The sequence below is a fragment of the Stenella coeruleoalba genome, assembly GCF_951394435.1.
Source record: "Stenella coeruleoalba genome assembly, chromosome: 16".
Taxonomy (NCBI): domain Eukaryota; kingdom Metazoa; phylum Chordata; class Mammalia; order Artiodactyla; family Delphinidae; genus Stenella; species Stenella coeruleoalba.
In genome coordinates, this window is record NC_137162.1 from 13,821,778 (window position 1) to 13,847,140 (window position 25,363).

The 25,363-nt window shown below is 36.7% G+C and overlaps 1 protein-coding gene across 6 annotated transcripts in view; it reads left to right on the forward strand.

Moving 5' to 3' along the window:
• Positions 1–25,363, forward strand: part of SHTN1 (shootin 1) — a gene marked incomplete at its 3' end in the record, with an annotated part of 157,797 nt that overhangs the window by 89,040 nt on the left and 43,394 nt on the right. For all 6 annotated transcript variants that reach the window (XM_079899745.1, XM_079899747.1, XM_079899744.1 and 3 more), the window contains 5 exons: positions 5,658–5,826; positions 7,860–7,957; positions 9,934–10,015; positions 13,554–13,648; positions 23,635–23,781. In XM_079899745.1, the coding sequence (XP_079755871.1) occupies positions 5,658–5,826; positions 7,860–7,957; positions 9,934–10,015; positions 13,554–13,648; positions 23,635–23,781 (591 nt within the window). The remainder of the gene's footprint in view (positions 1–5,657; positions 5,827–7,859; positions 7,958–9,933; positions 10,016–13,553; positions 13,649–23,634; positions 23,782–25,363) is intronic.

A 25,363-nucleotide genomic window follows, 5' to 3' on the forward strand; every position in this document is an offset into this window, starting at 1 on the left:
TTAAAAGCAACGATAACATGGGTGCTCTCATATCATTTCTATTCTCTATATCACTAGAGTTCACTGGTTGATAATACTGTTGGAATTCTCTTTTCATTTCCTTTACTTTTGGACCAAGTAGAAAAAATGTATTCAGAGCATACTAGTTGTTCTGAATCTTGTAGTGGCTAAGGATAGTTTCTGTATTTTTCTCTTGTTATTAACAAGTATTCCTGTTGCAATAGGACATCCAAAGTGAGAGCACTGACTACCTCTCAGGACTGGCAGTTTATGGAAAACAGTGGTTTGGGAGGCAGTATGTACAGGTTTTATTCCTAATTGTATAATTTTGGACATATGTGACTTTGGCCAAGTTAATTCTGTTCCCTGGACTGCCATTGTCTCATCTTAAATGACAGGATGAACTAGAATTAGGACTAAAGTGAGAATGGGACAGACTTTCTTTATGATGACTTTAATCATTGGTCCCCTTAAAAAATTATTTTATTGCTATTCCCCCCTTTTTTATTTAACAGTTGATTTTGAGCAAGAGAATTCACCTCTCTAACCTGCAGTTATCATGTCATAATTGTCAGTGTAGACCAGGGTTGATTTCTTAAGAATACCTCAGACCCACTGATTCTGGGAGTATGACCCAGACATGTGAATGTTGAAAAAGCTGCCAGGTGACTGTTATATTCATCCCTGCTTCTGAACAACTGTGTTACTAATCTCTAGGGTCATTTTTACAATTTAGTATTGACAATAGGATCCTTAACTTAGAGTTTGTCTTCTATTCTTTAAGAAGCTCTTTTGAAAATGGACTTACGGTTTGTTTTTGAGGATACGGTGTGAACTCAGGAACTTTAGAATAAAAAACAAACCAAAAATACCCTATTCAATTAAATGCTGTAGATGTGCTCATTGGATGTGGAAGATACTACAGCTTTGAATGCAAAGTTTGGAAACTTCATTATATGTGTGATCAATAAATGAAAGTAGCACATCCTGATTTAAGTATTAATTGTCATTTTTGGAAGTAGTTTTCATTTTCTAAGCAGCAGAGTTTCTGTACATTCTTATTTTTCTAAAGTGTTTGCTCTCAAATTAATGACAAATGGAATGTTTCTTATGATACAGTTTCTTTTAACATCTTTATTGGAATAGAATTGCTTTACAATGTTGTGTTAGTTTCTGCTGTATAACAAAGTGAATCAGCTATATGTATACATATATCCCCATATTCCTTCCCTCTTGCATCTCCCTCCCATCCTCCATATCCCACCCCTCTAGGTGGTCACAAAGCAGGAGCTGATCTCCCTGTGCTATGCAGCTGCTTCCCACTAGCTATCTATTTTACATGCGGTACTGTATATATGTTAATGCTACTCTCTCATTTCGTCCCAGTTTACCCTTCCCCCTCCCCTTGTCAAGTCCATTCTCTGTGTCTGCGTCTTTATTCCTGTCCTGCCCCTAAGTTCATGAGAACCTTTTTTATTTTTTTCGAGTCCATATATATGTGTTAGCATACAGTATTTGTTTTTCTCTTTCTGACTTCACTTTGTATGACAGACTCTAGGTCCATCCACCTCACTACAAATAACTCAATTTCGTTTCTTTTTATGGCTGAGTAATATTCCATTGTATATATGTGCCACATCTCCTTTATGCATTCATCTGTTGATGGATGCTTAGGTTGCTTCCATATCCTGGCTATTGTAAACAGTGCTGCGATGAACATTGTGGTACATCACTCTTTTTGAATTATGGTTTTCTCAGGGTATATGCCCAGTAGTGGGATTGCTGGGTCGTATGCTAGTTCTATTTTTAGTTTAAGGAACATCCATACTGTTCTCCAAAGTGGCTGTATCAGTTTACATTCCCACCAACAGTGCAAGAGGGTTCCCTTTTCTCCACACCCTCTCCAGCATTTATTGTTTGTAGATTTTTTTTGATGATGGCCATTCTGATGGATGTGAGGTGATACCTCATTGTGGTTTTGATTTGCATTTCTCTAATGATTAGTGATGTTGAGCATCCTTTCATGTGTTTTTTGGCAATGTGTATGTCTTCTTTGGAGAAATGTCTGTTTAGGTCTTCTGCCCATTTTTGGATTGGATTGTTTGTTTTTGATATTGAGCTGTATGAGCTGCATATGTATTTTGGAGATGAATCCTTTGTCAGTTGCTTCATTTGCAAATATTTTCTCCCATTCTGAGGGTTGTCTTTTTGTCTTTGTTTATGGTTTCCTTTGCTGTGCAAAAGCTTTTAAGTTTCATTAGGTCCCATTTGTTTATTTTTGTTTTTATTTCCATTTGTCTAGGAGGTGGGTCAGAAATACAATTTGACTGCATTATTTCCTTAAAAGCAAGTGTGGATGCTTTCCTTTGCTAAAATGTGAAAGTTAAACTGATAATTATAGACCAGTTATTTAAATCGTATGATCCAAGTCTGTTTAATTTGCTTATTTTGTATCTTTAAATATTCATTAAACTGTGCTCAATATAAAAACCCTATTTAAATTTGAATATAGTATAAGATTCTGTTACTGTAGGGTTACGAAAGAGTTATTTTTGCCTTGTAACTAATAAGGATTCTAAATCCCAAATAGTATGCCGTTAACCTATATAACTTGATGAATAATAACTGCAGTGAAATTTCTCAGCCCAAATTTGTGAATTCAGAGTTCTCAAAAATTTCCACTTAGTATGGTTATAAGATTTAATGTGTATAAGTCTTATATTTCTTCTTTCAGAATGTGAAAATGTTGTTTTAGAGAAGACGTTTGCAATTTTGTTTGGCTTTTTTCTGGAGATAGTAACTTTGTTGAATAGAGTAATTGTATTACAGCCAAATAGTAGCTGGTAGACTTTGGTGCCTGGCTTGATAGAGGCATTAAAACTCTTTTGAGGGCAGAACTGTTAACTGTTAGGTTATTAAATATTACTTCGATGGTGGCCTGGGGAGCACCAGATGGCAAAAATTAGTATTTTCAGTTTTTCATGAGAATCCTGGGGAAAGAAGCTTTGTATAGATGAATACCTTGGTTGAAGAAAACTAGCTGATAAATGACTTCCAGGGGAAAATTAGACACACAGACTAAACCTCTTTTGTTACTAATAGCTAATATTTGCTGAATTTTTACTGTATGTCAGTCACAATACTTTATATATATATCTCATTTAATCTTCATATTATGGGATAGAGACTATTTTTATCCTTAGTTAGCTGATGAGAAAACTGACACTGAAAGATTAGATTATCCTAGAGGCAGAGACAGAATTTGATTGCAGAGCTGAGTTCTTAACTCTGCTATACTAGTTTTATAGAAATGCATACTCAAGTACTGCATTCCTCTATGTCAATTATCTGTAGTATTGGTGTACATTAGAATCACCTGGGAAGCCCTGAAAACGTGCTATGCTCGGCTCTACTGCCAGAGATTTTGGTCTGGTGAGGGCCTGCATGTTGGGAGTTTTTTTTTTTAAAAACTCTACAGATGGTAATGTGCAGGGTTGGGAACCATTAGTTTAAATATTAGGAGGCAGAATTACAAACTAAGTCTTGAGTTTTTTCACTTGAGTTTTTCTTAAATTGTTCTTTTCTCCTTGCATTCAGAAAAGATGTCATCATTTGAGAATTGACGATGGTCCTTGAGCGTCTAGTGCCATGCTCTAGCATTCATGGTTCAAAGAACACACAACAATGTTTACTTGAATTTTCCATCTGAAGGAAGAGGGATTGGGAAATCATGGGTCTTATATCTTATCCCTGATCCTCTAATATAACATGGAGAGCTAGAAGCTGGAGCTATGGGCTGGGAACTGGGAATAAAGGTCTGTGTCTGATTCCTTGAATAGATCTCACCAGCCTTCCCAGGAAGAATCTGTGGAATGGTTCATAGCCATTTCTAAGTGATTCTTCCTGATTCCCCAGAGAGGTCAGGGAATGCTCTAGGGAATGCTCTTGTGTTCCAGACCACGCTACTCGGGGTATATGTAGTTTCCATATTACTGGGGTAAGAATCAGATCTCCCAAATTGAAATGGGCTGGACTTTCCCTGAGAGAAACCCTGAAGGGTCCTAATCATGATCACAAATGAAGGACCAAAGCCAGACAAATACCATACTAAACATCTTATTCTGGCATAAGGTTTACAGCAGTGAAGGGCATTTAGCTTTCCAGTGAATTGTTTCTGTCTGTGTTTATTTCCAGTGTCAGTTATTAAATTAAGAACTTGTCTTGATGGCCAACGGCCCTTAGTAAATGCAAACACATTTCTGTATCTTATATTTTATACTAGAGAAATCAATATACGAAATACTTTATACTCAAATAAGAGAAGACCTTTTATATTTTAGTCTTGTGAAGAGAACACGTAAGCAAAACCATATTTTCCTTCTGTGGACTTTGGATCAACTTTAGTCTTCGTGTATGCCTCGTACTAACATTTATGTGCACATAAACACAGGAGCTGAAGAAGGTAACAGTAATTGATAACCAACTCATTTTTACATCAGGGGATAACAAATACATTAATGAGTTAGGATTCCTTTATCTGCAGTGAATTAGATAGAGATAATAGAAACGTATCTTGAACTTTCTTCTATCGTGTATTATTAGAACTCTATGTACAGATAGAAACACATTTTGAACTAATTTAAGCAAGAAAAGGAAAGAAAAGTAGGAATTTGTTCAGAGGGATATTGGAGAATCCCATAGAATCCATGAGCTAGGAGCATTTTAGGAATGGACTGGAGCCCTGTGGCAAACCCTGTGTCTGTTGCTTTTCTCTGTCTCTCCTACACATTGGCTCCATTTTGGCTTTGCTGTGGACTGCCTTTCTCTATTCCTCAATTCAGTAGTGTAACGTGGTTGCCAGTAGCTACTGTATATCCAGACACATGGAAAGGAATTCATCTCTCTGTTCCAGTCTCCAAATTTCTAGAGAAGGGATCTAATTGACCAAGCTTGGATTATGTGCCTAATTCCTGGACTAATTATTATAGCTATGGCCAAAGTGGTAGGTTGTGCTTTGGGAGAACTTGGCTTTTCCCATAGAAATCATTTGGAACAGTGAAGAGGAGTGTCAGTGTCCAGAAAACAGAGAGTGCCAGGCAAACAAACATTTCAAAGATGTTCACAGCACAGCATCAAACAAAATATTTGCTTGAAAGAAAGTGTCTTAAATTAAGACTTTTAATGACTGTGAATAAATTGAAATTTTATTTAATCTATACTGGTGTTTCATCTTAATTCTTCTTGTATTTATCAGTTATAACTAGCATTTTCACATGCTGCTGGCTATAAGGCATAGGTTTTACTTAAAGTAATAAGTTTAATATTAAAAAGTATAAAAAACCTTATTTAATGACTCTTCTAATTGTTACTTCATGCTGTGAATGTTGATGAATGTGCAAGACAAAAATACAGTTAATTTGTCTATTGTTTAAAAATCCAAGACACTCAGTTTTTTTAACATCTTTATTGGAGTATAATTGCTTTACAATGGTGTGTTAGTTTCTGCTTTATAACAAAGTGAATCAGCTATACGTATACATGTATCCCCATATCTCTTCCCTCTTACGTCTCCCTCCCACCCTCCCTATCCCACCCCTCTAGGTGGCAAGACACTCATTTGACTGCTGTTAAAATAACTGTCTTTATATTTGCCTTAGTTAAATAAAGAAAATAAAGCATTGAAAAGAATCAGCATGTTATACATGGCCAAGCTGGGGCCAGATGTAATAACTGAAGAGATCAACATTGATGATGAAGATTCAACCATGGACCCTGAGGGTGCTGCCGAGACTTGTGTCTCAGTACAGTGTCAGAAGCAAATCAAGGGTAGGATCCCTGGCTTAATTATTGAGCATGTTTTAGACTCCTGTTAGGATAATGCTTCTGAACCCTGGTTGCACATTGGAATTACATGATAATTTCAAAAAATATTGATGCCTGGTTCCTACTTTGGAAAGAATTCTGACTATTTGTCACAGGGGGTGGCCTGATTGAGAAGCATGATGGATGTATAGCTTTATGAGTACTTTCTTGTTTGGGATTAGGCACTTTTGAAAGCATTGTCTTGACAGAAGCAGTCAGTTTGCCTATAAACTTCTAAAGGATAAGACTGTGTATTAAGATATTTTTGTTAAATGAAAGTAAGAATGAATAAAAGTATATTTAGCTGACACCTCCTGTTAGTCTGTTTCTCTGTTGGAATCTTTGGGGAAGATACCTCCCCAAATTGCTTAGTCTCTGCCCTCCAAGAACTTCCCATATGATTCAGGCAATGAGCTAAAAGCAGTATGTAGTATTAAGCAACTGCGGTGGTCCCCAAGTAGTGCTGTAAGGCAAGATCACATGTTACATCTATTAAATACACATTAACTTTATTAATAAATAAATACACACACACACACACCCCTATATATTGTTAAGGATGTAGGAAAACAGTTTGGGGCTCAGTAACTATTGGAGCATTTTAACTTACTGTACCTGTCAGGAGTAATACTTGTTTGCTTGTTTGGTAGATAAAACTTCAGCAAGAAGTATAAAGAAGGAAGTAAAAAGAAAGCCATCTTAACCTGACTTTCTACCCCCTAACTTAAGACAAAATCATATTTATGCTGGTAGGAAGGGAGAGAAAGTTTAAAGGCTTTCCTCTTGTTTGTATTTCTCCCTTCTGTTAGGTCTTGAATGGTATGGTCTCTTGTTCTTCTTTAAGATTAGCCAGCCAGTGAAGAAAGTGGTTTTAAAGTAAGTCTCTGATAGGGCTTCCCTGGTGGCGCAGTGGTTGAGAGTCCGTCCGCCTGCCAATGCAGGGGACACGAGTTCGTGCCCCGGTCTGGGAAGATCCCACATGCCGTGGAGTGGCTAGGCCCGTGAGCCATGGCCGCTGAGCCTGCGCGTCCGGAGTCTGTGCTCTGCAACGGGAGAGGCCACAACAGTGAGAGCCCCGCATACCGCAAAAAAAAAAAAAAAAGTCTCTGAGAACCCTTCAATTAAGCTGGGTTCATGTAAAAAGTTTGATTTAACTTATAAATAAATAACCACATAGCAGGTTTCTGAGTATCCTTGGAGAAGGGTAAGAAATTAAAAGCACTTAAAAGCTAAGTGGCAGAAGTGTGTGGGCCTGGGTATAAATTTAAGTACTCTGTGCTAATCCATGTTTTTTTTTAACATTTGAGTGGTAGAAGTAACTTTAATCTAACACCAGAAGTTTTTGCACTTACAGTTGCTAGTATTTTCACTCTAGTAATACAGTTTTCATTAAATCTCAATAATATGAAATATGAAGTAAATTAAGAAACAAAACACCAACACCCTGGAGAGAAAATTATTAGAATTAACCCTTTTTCAAATAGGTCTTATTTTGAGTCAGTTCAAATAATGTTTAAGGGCTGTAAATTGGCAGCAAGTCAGGATTTTTTTCTTTAAATCAAAATCTCCAAATTATTAGCTGCCCAGTTTGTTTGTATTGCATTGTGACAAAAGCCCATGGCCATTAAAAAATAAAAAAGAAATTAGTACAGTGCCTTAATTTGTTTTGCTGAAAGCTTAAAAAAATTCTACTTCTAAAATGCCAGATAGTTTCCTAGAATACAGGTTTGATATATTGCAGAGAAAACATGATCTAGTATATTTAACATAGTGAGCGTGCCTGATACAAAATTTTAGAAACATAGCTATATTTGGCGGGGCAGGGGGGGAGAAATGATATTTCCATTGTCTTTTGCTACTTCATTTTCCTTTTAATTGTGGAATAACTTTGACCATAAGCTGCACATGGATTGGCATTTTCAATTCTTCTGACAAGATTGGTTTCTTCTTTTAAAAATAAGGCTTTTTTTTTCTTATTTTTTTCTTTAAAAATGCAGAACTTCGAGATCAAATTGTATCTGTTCAGGAGGAAAAGAAGATATTAGCCATTGAACTGGAAAATCTCAAGAGCAAACTTGTAGAAGTAATTGAAGAAGTATGTATCTTAGGCCTGAAAGGCAAGACCTTTAGTCTTTTAAGGTGTTTGGGGACAGGCTAAGTCAAAAACTTGCTGTTGGAAGCTAATTTCTGACATGAGAACCATGTACCAATTTTAATCTTCTCTTGTCCCCACTATTTCAGACATACAAAAAGGTATAGAAAATAAGATCATGAACATTCATGTACCCACTGTCTAGCTCAAGAAATAAAATAGTAAAATAGCATTGAAGTGTTTCCTATTGTCCCGTGTGTTTCACTGTGAGGCAGATTTGTGACAGTGATATCTGCATTTAAGTCATACACTTTGTTGCTGCTGGTGAAGAATGATTTTGCTTCTCTGATGGAGGGCTGACTCAGCTGGGAAAGGCTATGCCCCTCTGTACCTCCAACACAGGCATATATGATAGATGGTAGAATGGGTTCAAGTGGGTATTTGGAGAATCTTTTTATTTTTCCTTTTGAATTGTCTTTAAGAGCAGGAGCACATAATTAGCCTTCTTTGCATGAGGCTTCAAGGATCTGCCTTTGCAGTCTCGGTTTAACTTGTATCAGTGGTTCTCAGAGTCTGTAGCCCAAGGCTTCCCAACTGATGTGTATAGCACCTTGATATCCTTCAGATGGCTTACAGGTATGCCAGGGTATTGACCCCTTCAGTGAGCAGCCTCTTTCAGTTACCCCAGTTCCCATACACATATTCTTAAGGGCCATAATGTGAAAAACGTTGGAAAGCAGTGACCACCAACCTCCCATCCCCAGTTGCTTTTACTTATTGTGGCAGTAAGTGTGAGTGGGAAGAAGGATGATGACATTCTAGAAGCGTTGAACTGTATACTGGTTACTAATTTAAACCAAAAACAACAATATAGCTTATACTAAAGGAAACCAGTTCACAGACCATATGGAAGTGCTGATGGATTCAGGGTCCCTTTCAGGGACCATTACCTTAGCTTGTTTCTTGAGTATAACCATAGGAGAGAAAGAAAGACATTTTGATGCATTCCAATCCTCAATTATAATTATTTATCGATGATTCTCTCCCCTCCCACTTAGAGGTGTTATTGGAAGCCATTTCAGAAGTCATTTTTATTATGACTATTTCAGACATCTGAAAAGTGTAAAAAACAAAATAACGAACCTCCATATGCCTACTATGTAGTTTAATACATAAAACATTAGCATAGTATTGAAACCCGTGTGCATCTCTCCCTAACTGCATTCTCCTCACTCCCTGCACTGTTTCCTTAAACAACCATTATTCTGAACTTGTTTTTTATCATTTCAATGCATATATTTACATTTTCACTACAATACCTAGTATTTTGAGTGTTTTAAACTATATAAACCTGCTTTTTTAATTCAACATAATGCTTTTGAGATTTATCCACTTGGTACATGTAACTTTACATTCTTTTTTTTAAAACTATACTATGATATTCTCTTTTCCTATTGATAGATGCCAAAAATTATTTCAGAAATTTAAGTTTTGTGTGGGGGGAGATTTTCATATGTATTTTGTTTAAGCCAAAAGTCAAAGTTCAAAGTCTTTTTTATTTTAAAAATTTATGTATGTTTTTACTTAAGCCAAATGTCATCAGAGTTTAAAATGAATACCAAAATTGAATATTGGCTCTCTGATTAAATGATTCAAGTATTTTCCGGGTGCAGTCTAATTGGATTTTTGCATTAAAAATGTCAATCATTTACACTGGACGGCTAGAACACTGCCATATTTAGGAACCAATGCCAGTACTATTTGGAATATGTAAAGAAGTTCCAGATGTACATCCTAAATTAAATAGTTACTTTGAGGCTTTAAAAACATTTTAATAGAAGCCTAGCACAGTGAAGCCAATTACTGCTTTAATGTAACATCGTGTTGAAAGTTGAATAGCAATTTAAGTATCACACATCATCATATATCATGTTTTACAATTTTGGATGTTTTCTCCCCTCAAAATATCACATTTTTAGGTAAATAAAGTTAAACAAGAAAAAGATGTTTTAAATTCGGAAGTTCTTGAACAGAGAAAAGTCTTAGAAAAATGCAATAGAGGTATGTATTTCCAGTCTTTTCCCTCAAATATATATGTAATTTATTTTGTTTATATATATTTTGTGTTGTTTTATACTGGTGTCTAAAGATTCTTGTAGCAAAAATCTTCTATATTGTATTTTCCTAACTTCTAGCAATGAGTCTCTCTCATTCCTGCTCTTTTTCCACCTACCTGAGAGTCTGGGGACATTTAAAAGTGCTTTTGCTTGAGGAATTCATGACCCACTCATTTTGAAACTTCAAACCTAAATACTCTTTTGTCCTACATATATCTTGGGACCATGGCCATATTGGCTATCCCCTCAGTGTTTATATATCTGGTAGGTTAATTGGTAAACTTCTCCTCGATCCAGAAGAGATTAGGATATCTACATAAATACATGCAACATTATATGAAAAACTTTTAAATTAAGAGGATATGGAAAATGGGACAAAGGAAAAGTGAGAATATATGTTAATGTACAAAGTGCTTATTACTTACTCCGAGTTCTTGCACATTTCCTGCCTGTGTGCCTGAAGTCTGGCTCTGAGCTCTCTAGGAGCCAGAGTGATGAGAGATTCATGATCATTTTTATGAATCATATAAAAATTTACCTGTTGGTCAGGAGAAGCAGACCTGGTCTCATGGTGAGAAGGAACTTTCTCCAGAGGCTACTTCTAGAGAAAATTCTGTGTAATTTGATTCCATCATACTTGTCATAAAACACAGCATCAAGTCTCATGGGACCATTTCTTATGTCCCCTGGTTTAGGGCAAAGGAGCAAAGTGCAGTTCTGCAAACATAATTCTTAAGGGAGGGGACTTACTATGCTTTTTTTGTTCTCCTTTTTTCCCTCAGCCACTGTCTTTCCTAGTTCAGAAGCTACAACACTAAAAGGAAACCTTTCAGACCCAGGGCCTTCCCTATTGTTATTGGTGGTAGTTCTCCATCTTTGTGTCATTCATGAATTGAGATGTTTTTTTTTAGTAAATAAAGGACCTTGTAGCTAAGTGTGGGAGATGCACTAGCTTGTAACATTTCCTCTGCCTTTTATGCATTTAAGAAGATAGAAATGGTGTAGAAGAATTTTCAGTCGTGATGCACTGTGCTAGAAACAGAGGGCTCTGCAGAGGTTAATATCATGGACCTTGCCTTCAGGGAGACCCTTATCTAGGCAGAGAGAGATTATATAAATAAATACATGACTAGGACCAACCGAATTTCTTTCAGAATCCAAGAGGGCCAGGTCATGTGAAAATTCACTTTTTATTATAGTGTTCTGGACATAGAATAGAAAGTTAATTATCTTGCCCAGGGCTTCAGATAGTCATAATCTTCTTTGTTTTCTTTGTGAAATTTCTTTTTTTTTTTAAACAGGTTTGAAAATCGTTTAGCTCTCAGGGACCTGTAATTCACATCACAAACCACCACTTCATTGCTTTACTTGAGTAAGACTATTAGTCTTTCCTCTGAGGAGGCAGTAGATTGACCGAGTACAGAGTTTGAAATTCTATGTCATTACGCAGCAAACCAGTCCTTAATCAGTTAGGACTGAAGTGCCCTGGAGGAACAGTTTCTGAAAGCTGCCATTAAGAGAGCCTTTTTAAAGGTTTTTATTGACATGACTCAGCTCAGGATTGAAAGTGCCTTGCTGGAAGCCAGTGGAGAGGCTAGTGTGCTGTCCACCTATGTGGTTCCTAGTTGGTAATGGCGTCATCACTCCCTCTGTCCCGTCTACATCATTATTTAACAGAATAGGTCACAGAATATCAAAAAGTAGGAAAGAATTCATGTTGCTCCTATTTGACAGTATCGTCCCTTTGAAGATTTCTGTCCACAGTGATTCTTTCATTCAAAGCTCTGACTCTGGGCCCACATGGATCTAAGGCTGTTTCTCTTCTTTATAAACATGGAGAACACTTTGAAATAACTTACATATGTACATTTTTTCTTTTTATTCAAGTAACATATTTTTTGGTGGAAAGTATAGATTTATATGGGAAAAGTAAAAAAAACTAAAACTCAACCCTTACAGTCCAGAGATAAGCACTATTAACATTTTAGTGTTTATTCTTCCAGGAGAGGAAAGGGGGGAGGGGCAATTTATGGGTAGGGGACTAAGACGTACAAACTATTATGTATAAAATAAGCTACAAGGGTATATTATACAACACTGGAAATGTAATCAATATTTTATAATAACTATAAATGGAGCATAACCTTTAAAAATTGTGAATCACTGTATTGTACACCTATAACATATGATATTGTGCATCAACTATATTTCAATCAAAAAACCTATATATGTACATTGAGTTGTTTATTAAATATGTTTATAACGTATATGGAGTATAAATAAAATACCAACAAAAGAAATATCTTTTTTGCCCATCAGTGCTTTACAAGCCCCTGAACATCAGTCTCTACTTGTGTTCCTTCCTTGGACTTTTATCATTGCTTTTATTTATAGTTTTGTCATATATATATATATCCCTAAACAGCATATTGTTTAATTTTGCATGTTTTTGAACTTTATATAAATGATATAATTTTGTATATGTCCTTCTGCTGCTTTTTGTGTTTGTCCGGTTCATCATGTTGAAGGGTATTGCTGTGGTATGTTTATTTTCACTGCTGTATAATATTTCATTCAATGTCTATACCAAAATTCATTTATCCAGTATCCATTTGGTGAATGTTTGAGTTTTTTCCAGTTTTTTTGCTATTCCAAGTCATGCTGTTATGAAAATTCTTATACATGTCTTCTGGTGCACATATCCAAGAGTTTCACTAAGATATATGCCAAAGGTAAAATTTTATCTTCAATTTCACTACATAATGCCAAATTATTTTTAAAGTAGATCTATAAGTTTATACTCCTGTTAACAGTGTATTTGTTTCCATTGTTCTGTATTCTCTCCCAGCTTGATATAGCTATACTTTTAAATTTTTGCCAGTTGCCTCTTTGGTGAGTATAAAAAGGTAGCTATGGTTTTACTTTCCTTTTCCTTGGTTACTAATGAAGATGGTAATTGGCCTTTCACATGTTTCCTTTTCAGTGAAATCCTTGTTGACGTGTTTTGTATGTGGCTTTTAAAAAACAAAAATGAACTCATTTTAAAAATATATCATGAATGTCTTTCCATTCAGTAAATATGCCTGTACAATGTAATTTTGATGGCAGAATATTTCTTGTACACAGCATACTTAACTGATCCTTCAGTGTTAGACCATCTAGATTATTTCACTGTTTTCAGCAATGATGCACAGAGCACCCTTGCGATTAAATCTCTGTATATGTTCATGATTTATTCTTTTAGAAGAATAAATACATTCCTAAAAGTGGAATTGTTGAGTCAAAGGGTATGAATAGTTTTAGATTTTAGATTCATATTGCCAAGTTGCCCTCTAAAAAGGTCTTACCAATTTATACTCCAACCAGCAATGAATGTGGGTGCTTATATGCCTGAATAAGGAATCTTTCGTCACCATTTTTCATCCGTATTCTTGATAATCTGTGTGGCGTATTGTCCATTTTCTTTTCCTTGTCTTCTCAAGTGTCCATGCTAGCAGTAGAAGAGTATGAGGAAATGCAAGTGAACTTGGAACTGGAGAAGGACCTTCGAAAGAAAGCAGAGTCGTTTGCACAAGAGGTAAATATCTTGCAGAGACTTCGTATTTTATTTTTATATTTTAAAGAACTTTGCAGATGACATATAAAAATATTTTTTGAGGTTGAATAAGCAGTCACTTTGAATTACGGATCACCTGATTTAGGGAGCTATGGAATAGTATCAAATTCATTGAACTTGGTGTCGGAAGATCTGGGTTTAAATTTTGGCCATGTCATTCAGTTAGTAGCTGTATGTTACTAGCAGTTATTAGCAGTTCCTTAGCCTCTTTGGGCTTCACTTTCACCATCTATAAAATGGGTGATGTTACTAACCTAACCAAGTGGATTTTAAAATCAAATGGCACAATTTTTCAAAAGAATTTTGTAAACTATAAAATGCTATGTCGGGGAAAGAAATTATATTTAGGGATACCCATCCCATAACTTATGAGGGAAAGTCCAGCTTGAGTACAGGATTTTTGCATGTTTCCAGTAGCCTCAAGACCTCAAGAATCTAGGTTACATCTCAGTATACCATCTGAAATAACAATATCATGGTATTAGTATTTCTCTTCAGCTGCTATTCAGTGCTCTCATTGTGTGAGTTGATGCTTCCGCTTGCTGTGGAACATTGTCATGTTACACATCCATTATCTGAGCCTTTCACCAGAGTAATGACTTGCCTCTCATGTTAGAGATAAGCTTTGAGCTTCTCATGTTCTGGCCTTAACTTTGTTGCCATGTGGTTATTGGGTATTCCATGGCTCTGGGACTGGTTTCCAGGGAAATGATGAGGCACCAGTTGGCTGAACTGTAACAGCTCATGATATGGAGCTGATCTGCATGAGATTTCCATCATGTGTAAATATTTTGAATCTGTGTGCATACTGTAGGTTCAAGGAAAGTAGCTAAGGAAATATAAAACATTCTTAGGTGGACGTATCCAAGGTGTAGAAGGAAGACAAAGCATGGGGTTATGGGAATGACATTTGAAGATCAGATTATGGTTTTGTGCAGGAGTTTTTCTGTGCTTGAATGTAGCTGTGCTAGCAATGAACTATACAAAAGATTTAGTCTGAGAAGATCTGATTTCAAATATTATGATTCATTTTACTCAGAGAGTTTAATGAAAGGTAAGTATTGTTCTCTTATTTCCTGGAAGGAAGAAAAAAAAAAATTGAAGTGTGTTAGAGCCCTTTGGAAAAAGCTGCAGCATACATAAATAATGGAACTTGGGCTTCCCTGGTGGCGCGGTGGTTGAGAGTCCGCCTGCCGATGCAGGGGACACGGGTTCGTGCCCCGGTCCGGGAAGATCCCACGTGCCGCGGAGCGGCTGGGCCCGTGAGCCATGGCCGCCGAGCCTGCGTGTCCGGAGCCTGTGCTCCGCAACGGGAGAGGCCACAACAGTGAGAGGCCCGCGTACCACAGAAAAAAAAAAGAATAAATGATTCAGTCTGCCATCCACTTGGTAGTGATTGGTGGAAACAAGAGTACTGACATGTTAACCCAGAATGAGGAGAGAGAAGTTTGAGGAGGGAAAGCAAGAGCGGTGGCACTTACATTACTGGTAGCATAAGTATTTGCAACAGTGCTCAATGATTGTACAATGTCTAGGTTTGATCTACACAGTAGTGAGAAGAAAAGATAAAGCTAGATTAGAACTAGTATATCTTCCCTTTTCACGGTTTACAAATTCTCAGGTTTTCAACAGATAACTACACGACTTAGCTTAACCAGAGAAGTACCACTTTTGCATTCTGTTCTTTAGTGCATTCAGCAAACATCTGGTAAGCCAGACAGTGTGTAGATAGTGGGAATATAATGATGAAGAAAGCAAATATGATCCTTGCTGTGTTGGAGTGTACAGTATAGAGCTGTAGAAATCAGGTTTTTTTTCCTATTTTCATTTTGCCAAACTTTGAGTATTTGACAGTGCTTTTCTTTTTTTTTTAATTTTTTAATTTTATTTATTTTTTTTATACAGCAGGTTCTTATTAGTCATCAGTTTTATACACATAAGTGTGTACATGTCAATCCCAATCTCCCAGTTCATCCCACCACCACCCCCTCCCCCCCACCGCTTTCCCCCCTTAGTGTCCATACATTTGTTCTGTATATCTGTGTCTCAGCTTCTTCCCTGCAAACCAGTTCATCTGTACCATTTTTCTAGGTTCCACATACATGCGTTAATATACGATATTTGTTTTTCTCTTTCTGACTTACTTCATTCTGTATGACAGTCTCTAGATACATCCATCTCAACAAATGACCCAATTTTGTTCCTTTTTATGGCTGAGTAATATTCCATTGTATATATGTACCACATCTTCTTTATCCACTCCTCTGTTGATGGGCATTTAGGTTGCTTCCATGACCTGGCTATTGTAAATAGTGCTGCAGTGAACATTTGGGTGCATGTGTCTTTTTGAATTACGGTTTTCTCAGGGTATATGCCCCGTAGTGGGATTGCTGGATCATATGGTAATTCTATTTTTAGTTTTTTAAGGAACCTACATACTGTTCTCCATAGTGGCTGTATCAATTTACATTCCCACCAACAGTGCAGGAGGGTTCCCTTTTCTCCACACACTCTCCAGCATTTGTTGTTTGTAGATTTTCTGATGATGCCCATTCTAACTGGTGTGAGGTGATACCTCATTGTAGTTTTGATTTGCATTTCTCTAATAATTAGTGGTGTTGAGCAGCTTTTCATGTGCTTCTTGGCCATCTGTATGTCTTCTTTGGAGAAATGTCTATTTAGGTCTTCTGCCCATTCTTGGATTGGGTTGTTTGTTTTTTTAATATTGAGCTGCATGAGCTATTTATATATTTTGGAGATTAATCCTTTGTCTGTTGATTCATTTGCAAATATTTTCTCCCATTCTGAGGGTTGTCTTTTCATCTTCTTTATGGTTTCCTTTGCTGTGCAAAAGGTTTGGAGTTTCATCAGGTCCCATTTGTTTATTTTTGTTTTTATTTCCATTACTCTAGGAGGTGGGTCAAAAAAGATCTTGCTGTGATTTATGGCAAAGAGTGTTCTTCCAATGTTTTCCTCTAAGACTTTTATAGTGTCTGGTCTTACAGTTAGGTCTTTAATCCATTTTGAGTTTATTTTTGTGTATAGTGTTAGGGAGTGTCCTACTTTCATTCTTTTACATGTAGCTGTCCAGTTTTCCCAGCACCACTTATTGAAGAGACTGTCTTTTCTCCATTGTCTATCCTTGCCTCCTTTGTCATAGATCAGTTGACCATAGGTGCGTGGGTTTATCTCTGGGCTTTCTGTCTTGTTCCATTGATCTATATTTCTGTTTTTGTGCCAGTACCATACTGTCTTGATTACTGTAGCTTTGTAGTATAATCTGAAGTCAGGGAGTCTGATTCCTCCAGCTCCATTTTTTTCCCTCAAGACTGCTTTGGCTATTCGGGGTCTTTTGTGTCTCCATACAAATTTTAAGATTTTTTGTTCTAGTTCCATAAAAAATGCCACTGGTAATTTGATAGGGATTGCATTGAATCTGTAGATTGCTTTGGGTAGTATAGTCATTTTCACAACATTGATTCTTCCAGCCCAAGAACATGGTAGATCTCTCCATCTGTTTGTACCATCTTTAATTTCTTTCATCAGTGTCTTACAGTTTTCTGCATATAGGTCTTTTGTCTCCCTAGGTAGGTTTATTCCTAGGTATTTTATTCTTTTTGTTGCAGTGGTAAATGGGAGTGTTTCCTTAATTTCTCTTTCAGGTTTTTCATCATTAGTGTATAGGAACGCAAGAGATTTCTGTGCATTAATTTTGTATCCTGCAACTTTACCAAATTCACTGATTAGCTCTTGTAGTTTTCTGGTGGCCTGTTTAGGATTCTCTATGTATAGCATCATGTCATTTGCAAACAGTGACAGTTTTACTTCTTCTTTTCCAATTTGTATTCCTTTTCTTTCTTTTTCTTCTCTGATTGCCGTGGCTAGGACTTCCAAAGCTATGTTGAATGATAGTGGTGAGAATGGACATCCTTGTCTCATTCCTGATCTTAGAGGAAATGCTTTCAGTTTTTCACCATTGAGAATGATGTTTGCTGTGGGTTTGTCGTATATGACCTTTATTATGTTGAGGTAAGTTCCCTCTATGCCCACTTTCTGGAGAGTTTTTATTATAAATGGGCGTTGAATTTTGTCAAAAGCTTTTTCTGCATCTATTGAGATGATCATATGGTTTTTATTTTTTAGTTTGTTAATATGGTGTATCACATTGATTGATTTGCATATATTGAAGAATCCTTGCATCCCGGGGATAAATCCCACTTGATCATGGTGTATGATCCTTTTAATGTGTTGTTGGATTCTGTTTGCTAGTATTTTGTTGAGGATTTTTGCATCTATATTCATGAGTGTTATTGGTCTTTAATTTTCTTTTTTTGTAGTATTTCTGTCTAGTTTTGGTATCAGGATGATGACTCATAGAACGTGTTTGGGAGCATTCCTTCCTCTGCAATTTTTTTTTTTTTTTTTTTTTTTTTGCGGTACGCGGGCCTCTCACTGTCGTGGCCTCTCCCATTGCGGAGCACAGGCTCTGGACGCGCAGGCTCAGCGGCCATGGCTCACAGGCCCAGCCGCTCCACAGCACGTGGGATCTTCCCGGACCTGTGCACAAACCCGTATCCCCTGCATCGGCAGGCGGACTCTCAACCACTGCGCCACCAGGGAAGCCCTCTCTGCAATTTTTTGTAAGAGTTTGAGAAGGGTGGGTGTTAGCTCTTCTCTAAATGTTTGATAGAATTCATCTGTGAAGCCATCTGGTCCTGGACTTTTGTTTGCTGCAAGATTTTTAATCACAGTTTCAATTTCATTACTTGTGATTGGTCTGTTCATATTTTCTGTTTCTTCCTGGTTCAGTCTTGGAAGGTTATACCTTTCTAAGAATTCGTCCATTTCTTCCAGGTTGTCCATTTTATTGGCATAGAGTTGCTTGTAGTAGTCTCTTAGGATGCTTTGCACATCTGCGGTGTCTGTTGTAACTTCTCCTTTTTCATTTCTAATTTTATTGATTTGAGTCCTCTTCCCTCTTTTTCTTGATGAGTCTGGCTAATGGGTTATCAATTTTGTTTATCTTTTCAAAGAACCAGCTTTTAGTTTTATTAATCTTTGCTATTGTTTTCTTTGTTTCTATTTCATTTATTTCTGCTCTGATCTTTATGATTTCTTTCCTTCTGCTAACTTTGGGTTTTGTTTGTTCTTCTTTCTCTAGTTCCCTTAGGTGTAAGGTTAGATTGTTTATTTGAGATTTTTGTTGTTTCTTGAGGTAGGCTTGTATAGCTATAAACTTCCCTCTTAGAACTGCTTTTGCTGCATCCCATAGGTTTTGGATCGTCGTGTTTTCATTGTCATTTGTGTCTAGGTACTTTTTGTTTTCCTCTTTGATTTCTTCAGTGATCTCTTGGTTATTTAGTAACGTATTGTTTAGCCTCTATGTGTTTGTGTTTTTTACGTTTTTTTCCCTGTAATTCATATTTCTAATCTCATAGCGTTGTGGTCAGAAAATATACTTGATATGATTTCAGTTTTCTTAAATTTACTGAGGCTTGATTTGTGACCCAAGATGTGATCTATCCTGGAGAATGTTCTATGTGCACTTGAGAAGAAAGTGTAATCTGTTGTTTTTGGATGGAATGTCCTATAAATATCAATGAAATCTATTTGGTCTGTTGTGTCATTTAAAGCTTCTGTTTCCTTATTTATTTTCATTTTGGATGATCTGTCCAATGATGTAAGTGAGGTGTTAAAAGTCCCCCACTATTGTGTTAACTGTCGATTTCCTCTTTTATAGCTGTTAGCAGTTGCCTTATGTATTGAGGTGCTCCTATGTTGGGTGCATCTATATTTATAATTGTTATATCTTCTTCTTGGATTGATCCCTTGATCATTATGTAGTGTCCTTCCTTGTCTCTTGTAACATTCTTTATTTTAAAGTCTATTTTATCTGATATGAGTATTGCTACTCCAGCTTTCTTTTGATTTCTATTTGCATGGAATATCTTTTTCCATCCCCTCACTTTCAGTCTGTATGTGTCCCTAGGTCTGAAGTGGGTCTCTTGTAGACAGCATATAGATGGGTCTTGTTTTTGTATACATTCAGCAAACCTGTGTCTTTTGGTTGGAAAATTTAATCCATTCACGTTTAAGGTAATTATTTATATGTATGTTCCTATTACCATTTTCTTAATTGGTTTGGGTTTGTTTTTGTAGGTCCTTTTCTTCTCTTGTGTTTCCCACTTAGAGAAGTTCCTTTAGCATTTGTTGTAGAGCTGGTTTGGTGGTGCTGAAGTCTCTTAGCGTTTGCTTGTCTGTGAAGCTTTTGATTTCTCCATTGAATCTGAATGAGATGCTTGCCAGGTAGAGTAATCTTGGTTGTAGGTTCTTCCCTTTCATCACTTTAAGTATATCATGCCAGTCCCTTCTGGCTTGTAGAGTTTCTGCTGAGAAATCAGCTGTTAACCTTATGGGAGTTCCCTTGTATGTTATTTTTCATTTTTCCCTTGCTGCTTTCAATAATTTTTCTTTGTCTTTAATTTTTGCTAATTTGATTACTATGTGTCTTGGCGTGTGTCTCCTTGGGTTTATCCTGTATGGGACTCGCTGAGCTTCGTGGACTTGAGTGGCTATTTCCTTTCCCAGGTTAGGGAAGTTTTCAACTATAATCTCTTCAAATATTTTCTCTGGTCCTTTCTCTCTCTCTCTTCTCCTTCTGGGACCCCTATAATGCGAATGGCGTTTAATGTTGTCCCGGCGGTCTCTTAGGCTGTCTTCATTTCTTCATTCTTTTTTCTTTATTCTGTTCTGCAGCAGTGAATTCCACCATTCTGTCTTCCAGGTCACTTATCCGTTCTTCTGCCTCAGTTATTCTGCTGTTGATTCCTTCTAGTGTAGTTTTCATTTCAGTTATTGTATTGCTCATCTCTGTTTGTTTGTTCTTTAATTCTAGGTCTTCATTAAACATTTCTGGTATCTTCTCGATCTTGCCTCCATTCTTTTTCCGAGGTCCTGGATCATCTTCACTATCATTATTCTGAATTCTTTTTCTGGAAGGTTGCCTATCTCTACTTCATTTAGTTGTTTTTCAGGGGTTTTATCTTGTTCCTTCATCTGGTACATAGCCCTCTGCCTTTTCATCTTGTCTGTGTTTCTGTGAATGTGGTTTTTGTTTCACAGGCTGCAGGATTGCAGTTCTTCTTGCTTCTGCTCAGAAATCAATTTTTGAAGTTAATTTAGTTTACCTTTTTAGTTACAAAAGGAAGATATATACCTTGTAAACATACAAACAATTCTCAAATGTGTAAATTAAAAATTGAACATTTCTTCCTTACTTCTGTTCACACTTGTCCAATTAAAAACCAAAACCAGTACTTCCCTGGTGGTGCAGTGGTTAAGAATCTGCCTGCCAATGCAGGGGACAGAGGTTTGAGCCCTGGTCTGGGAAAATCCCACATGCTGCGGAGCAACTAAGCCCGTGTGCCACAACTACTGAGCCCATGTGTCACAACTACTGAGCCCACGTGCCACAACTAACAAAGCCTCCACGCCTAGAGCCCATGTTCTGCAACAAGAAGCCTCCGCACCACAACGAAGAGTAGCCCCCACTTGCCACAGCTGGAGAAAGCCCGCGGGCAGCAACCAAGACCCAACGCAGCCATAAATAAATGAATAAAAAAATAAAAAATAAACCCTGAAATCAAAAATATGATCCCCCCACAAGGAAGAAACAACTAGTTGTCTTCCTAGCTATATTAAGTTTTTGTATTTCCTCAACATAATTTCAATTTTTGATGACTTCCCTGTAGTTTTTGAGTATATAATTTTTTCTATTTAGTGTAGTTTTTCTTTTCTCTGTTTAATGGTGTGGATACCTTTTTCAACATGTAGTCCCAATATACTGTGAAACTATTATGTAATTCGTGTTGTTTTCAGACAACTCAGATGATGATATTTTAATGTCATTTTGGAAAAAATGAATTATATATTAATAACACAGCATTTTCTTCTCATTCTTTGAAAAGATTTAGGAGAATTTCTCTGAAATTCTGATACCAATGATGTTATTTGTCTGGTAAGGGACCAACTTAATAACTCTAACCAACAAGTTCTTACCGTAGCTAAAAACCAAATTCATTAGTGTTTGGTAACTGAATTTTCTTTAAATACATCTTAGAAAAAGCATTATTTAGTGTTTTATTTTAGTATCTTAAAGTCTATAAAAGGTAGTCTAATGACTAATATTTTTCAAGTTACCATTATTATTGAAAGGAATTTCTTTTCTGTATGTTCTTTTCATCTTATATTATAATTTAGGGATTGTTACAGGGTTTTGCAAAAGAAATTCATGTTGTTAGCATCCCTAAGACATATCTTTATTCTTTTCTCTCCAGAATAATAGAGTTAAGATAATTTATAATCATGTAAAGTTAAGCAAGTTTTCCTAGTGTTACACAGAAAAGGACATCTGTCCCTTTTCCCAAGAGAGAACCAGAGTACAGAGAAGCAGTGCAGGGAGAGTAATAAAGCACCCTTGGCATTGATGGTCACCTGTGCCCTGCATTGTCTTAGTGCTGAGCTCCCACCTCTGTCCTGGTCAACCTTGCTGACCGCTTCCTCTCTGTTTGCTCCTGGCCTCTGAGCTCTCTTGGCAAAAGGCCTCACTTGTTGGGAAGCCAGAGAATGTCACTTACGTCAGCTGCTTTTTGCTGGCCTTTCATGTTGGCTCTGAGATATTTTCTAAGATACCAGCAAGGGACCCCAACCAGTTAAGTTTTAAGAGGGAAAAATGTATTAAAAATAATTTTTTTAAATAATAGTAACCTGAAATAAGTCATTTCAATTAAACCACTGATCTCAAGTTTAAGATACTATGATGTAATACTGATTACTCTTCCCTAGCGTGTGGACACCTCCCGTCTCACTTTTCTCCAGCCTGGCACTTGCGCGTGCGCACACATTCATTCATGCTCTATCTATACCTGTTCTTACAGAGAAATGAGGTGTTAGATGGAGGAAGAATGTAAATTTCACTTGAAAATGTTGTTGCTCTACTGTAAGATAAGCCTGATATCAGAATTTGAAAAACATTTCATGCTTGGAATCACCCATTGGCTGACTTGTGTAGGGTATTAAGGAAAAGAAATAATGGGTGAATAGAAAATAATTTTGCCTTCAATCATGTAAAGTTGCCAAGATTAAGTTAATAATATATGTAAATTGTTTTATAAAATGCTCAGTAAATATTAATATACCTTTTTCCTTCTCCTCTTTACCCTCTTACTGTTAACTACTTTCGTCACTGGGGAAAGACTAATTTAAGACAGAATCTTAGGTCTAGTAGATAGCAGAGGATGGAGATTAGCCAGATGGTTGAGAGCGTGGGCTTATAAATCAGACAGATCTGGGTTTAAATCCTGATTTTGCTACTCACTTGTGTCTTTGAGAAAGCTGCTTAACCCCTCGGGGCCTCAGTTACCTTATTAGTAAAAGTGGGGTAATAATAGTGTCTACTTGACAGTGGTGTTCTAAGGATTAGATGATAAAATGTATGTAAAATGATTGCCACTGTATCTATCCCATAGTGTTTAGTACATTTTAGCTTTTCATTGCAGATACGTTCGATTCATAGGATTGATGTAAGGATTAAAATAATGTGTATAAAATATTTAGTAGAGTACTTGGCTTAAGTTCTTGATAAATATTAGCTGCTACTGTTAGTATTAATGTACTTTAAAGCAATAATAAATTATTAAAAACTGCAGTGTAGGACTAAACTATTGTATATATACTGTGCTGAGGCAAGGGTAAAGGTTCTAAAGATTATATAAAAGTTATGAATGAAATCATAGCAATCATTACTTCTAAAATCATTATACTATAATTCAGAAATTGCCTTTAACTTTTTAATAAAAACTGCACATACTTTTCCTTTTGTTCCAGTTTCAGTTGAGGAGATGTGTGAAAATGATTGGTATATACATTTTTATAATTAACTTTTGCAGATGTTTATTGAACAAAACAAGCTAAAGAGACAAAGCCACCTTCTGCTACAGAACTCTGCTCCTGACCAGCAGCTTTTGAAAGCTTTAGATGAAAATGCAAAACTTATACAGCTCCTTGAAGAAGAGAGAATTGAGCATCAACAAAAGGTACCAGATTTTCTCCTGGAGTTTTAATACACACACATACTTAAATTGAGAAGAGTCAGTCCAGTAGCTCATAGTTCCATGTTTTGCCTAAGTGACTAAGTCTTTCCAGTCTTTTCACCTTTTAGAAAAAATAACTACCAAATGAATTTAATTTATAGTATCCAACTAAAATTTATGCACTGCTGTAAGCTTTATAATGATCTTTAAACTGTCCAAAGGGTCAGAAGAAGCGAGAGAAAGAGATACAACTCAAAAAGAGCTTGGATAATGCAGTTTGGAAATCTGCATTTCCAAGTTGAGTTGATTGTGTTTTGGGAGACTGCATACACTAGGAGAGTGTATTGTGTAGTGGTCTCAAAGAGCTTGTTGGAGGGCATAGGTTTTATTCAAAGAGGGAGGAAAAGTCCATGTTAGTAGTAATTATTTGCTTAGGGAAAATTTGTGATTTTGTAAACTTGCACAGATCTATGTTTAAAGACTTAAGTGGTTATTTCAATTTGTATGAGTAGAGCTATTCCAGCTGACACAGCCTACCTGTATGTGCTAGGCAGAAAGGATAGTCACCGTGGTGGGTGAGAAAGAGAGGCAGAGAGGAGGAGAGGCGAAGAGGTGGAACAAAGCCTTTCAAATTAAAGAAACCACTTGAGAAAAATTACATCAGTGTTTATACTACTTACAGTGTACCTAGTTTGTGAAGGAAAGGCTGTTAGCTGCCATTTGTTACCACCTGTCGAAGTCTCTTTCAGCAACAATATTGACATTTAATCCTTGGAAGTTCCTGGAGTTTTTAACCAAGTTGGTTGTGAGGTAGAGTTAATTTTTTTTTCTTCCATAAGAAATGTTGGCGTATAGGTAGAGAACCTCTAGATGAATACGTGGTAACTGTGCTTGCCCCTGGGAAAGAGGCCTGGGGAGTAGGATGGAAGGGAAATAATTTTTTTTGTCCTCATATGCAGGAATTACCTTTTTTTTTTTTTTTTTGCGGTACGTGGGCCTCTCACTGTTGTGGCCTCTCCCGTTGGCGGAGCACAGGCTCCGGATGCACAGGCTCAGCGGCCATGGCTCACAGGCCCAGCCCCTCTGCGGCATGTGGGATCTTCCCGGACCGGGGCACGAACCCACGTCCCCTGCATCGGCAGGCGGACTGTCAACCACTGCGCCACCAGGGAAGCCCAGGAATTACCTTTTCAAATGAAGGGAATGAAAGAAGGTTTATTTTTATTTAGCTTATGTTAGAAATTTTGGTTCTGAAAAGTTCTACTACTGTAGTTAACTCATTTAGTAAATAATGCGTGCAAGAACCCAGTAAATTGTATTGAGGATGGGACTAAATTGTTGTGTATGTTCCTTGTTGGGGTAGTGGGAAAGGTACTGAAGATTAGGTAAAAGTTACAAATGAACTTACAGCAGTCAGTACTTCTAAACGTATTATACTATACTATACAATTATTCTGGATAATCTTTCAGGTATGTGGTTGAAAATATTTCTTACCTGTCTATAAGTTCCCTTGCAGATTCAGCAATCTTTAAAACACAGCTGTGTTGTTTTTATGATTAAAATAAAACAAAATTTTAAAATACA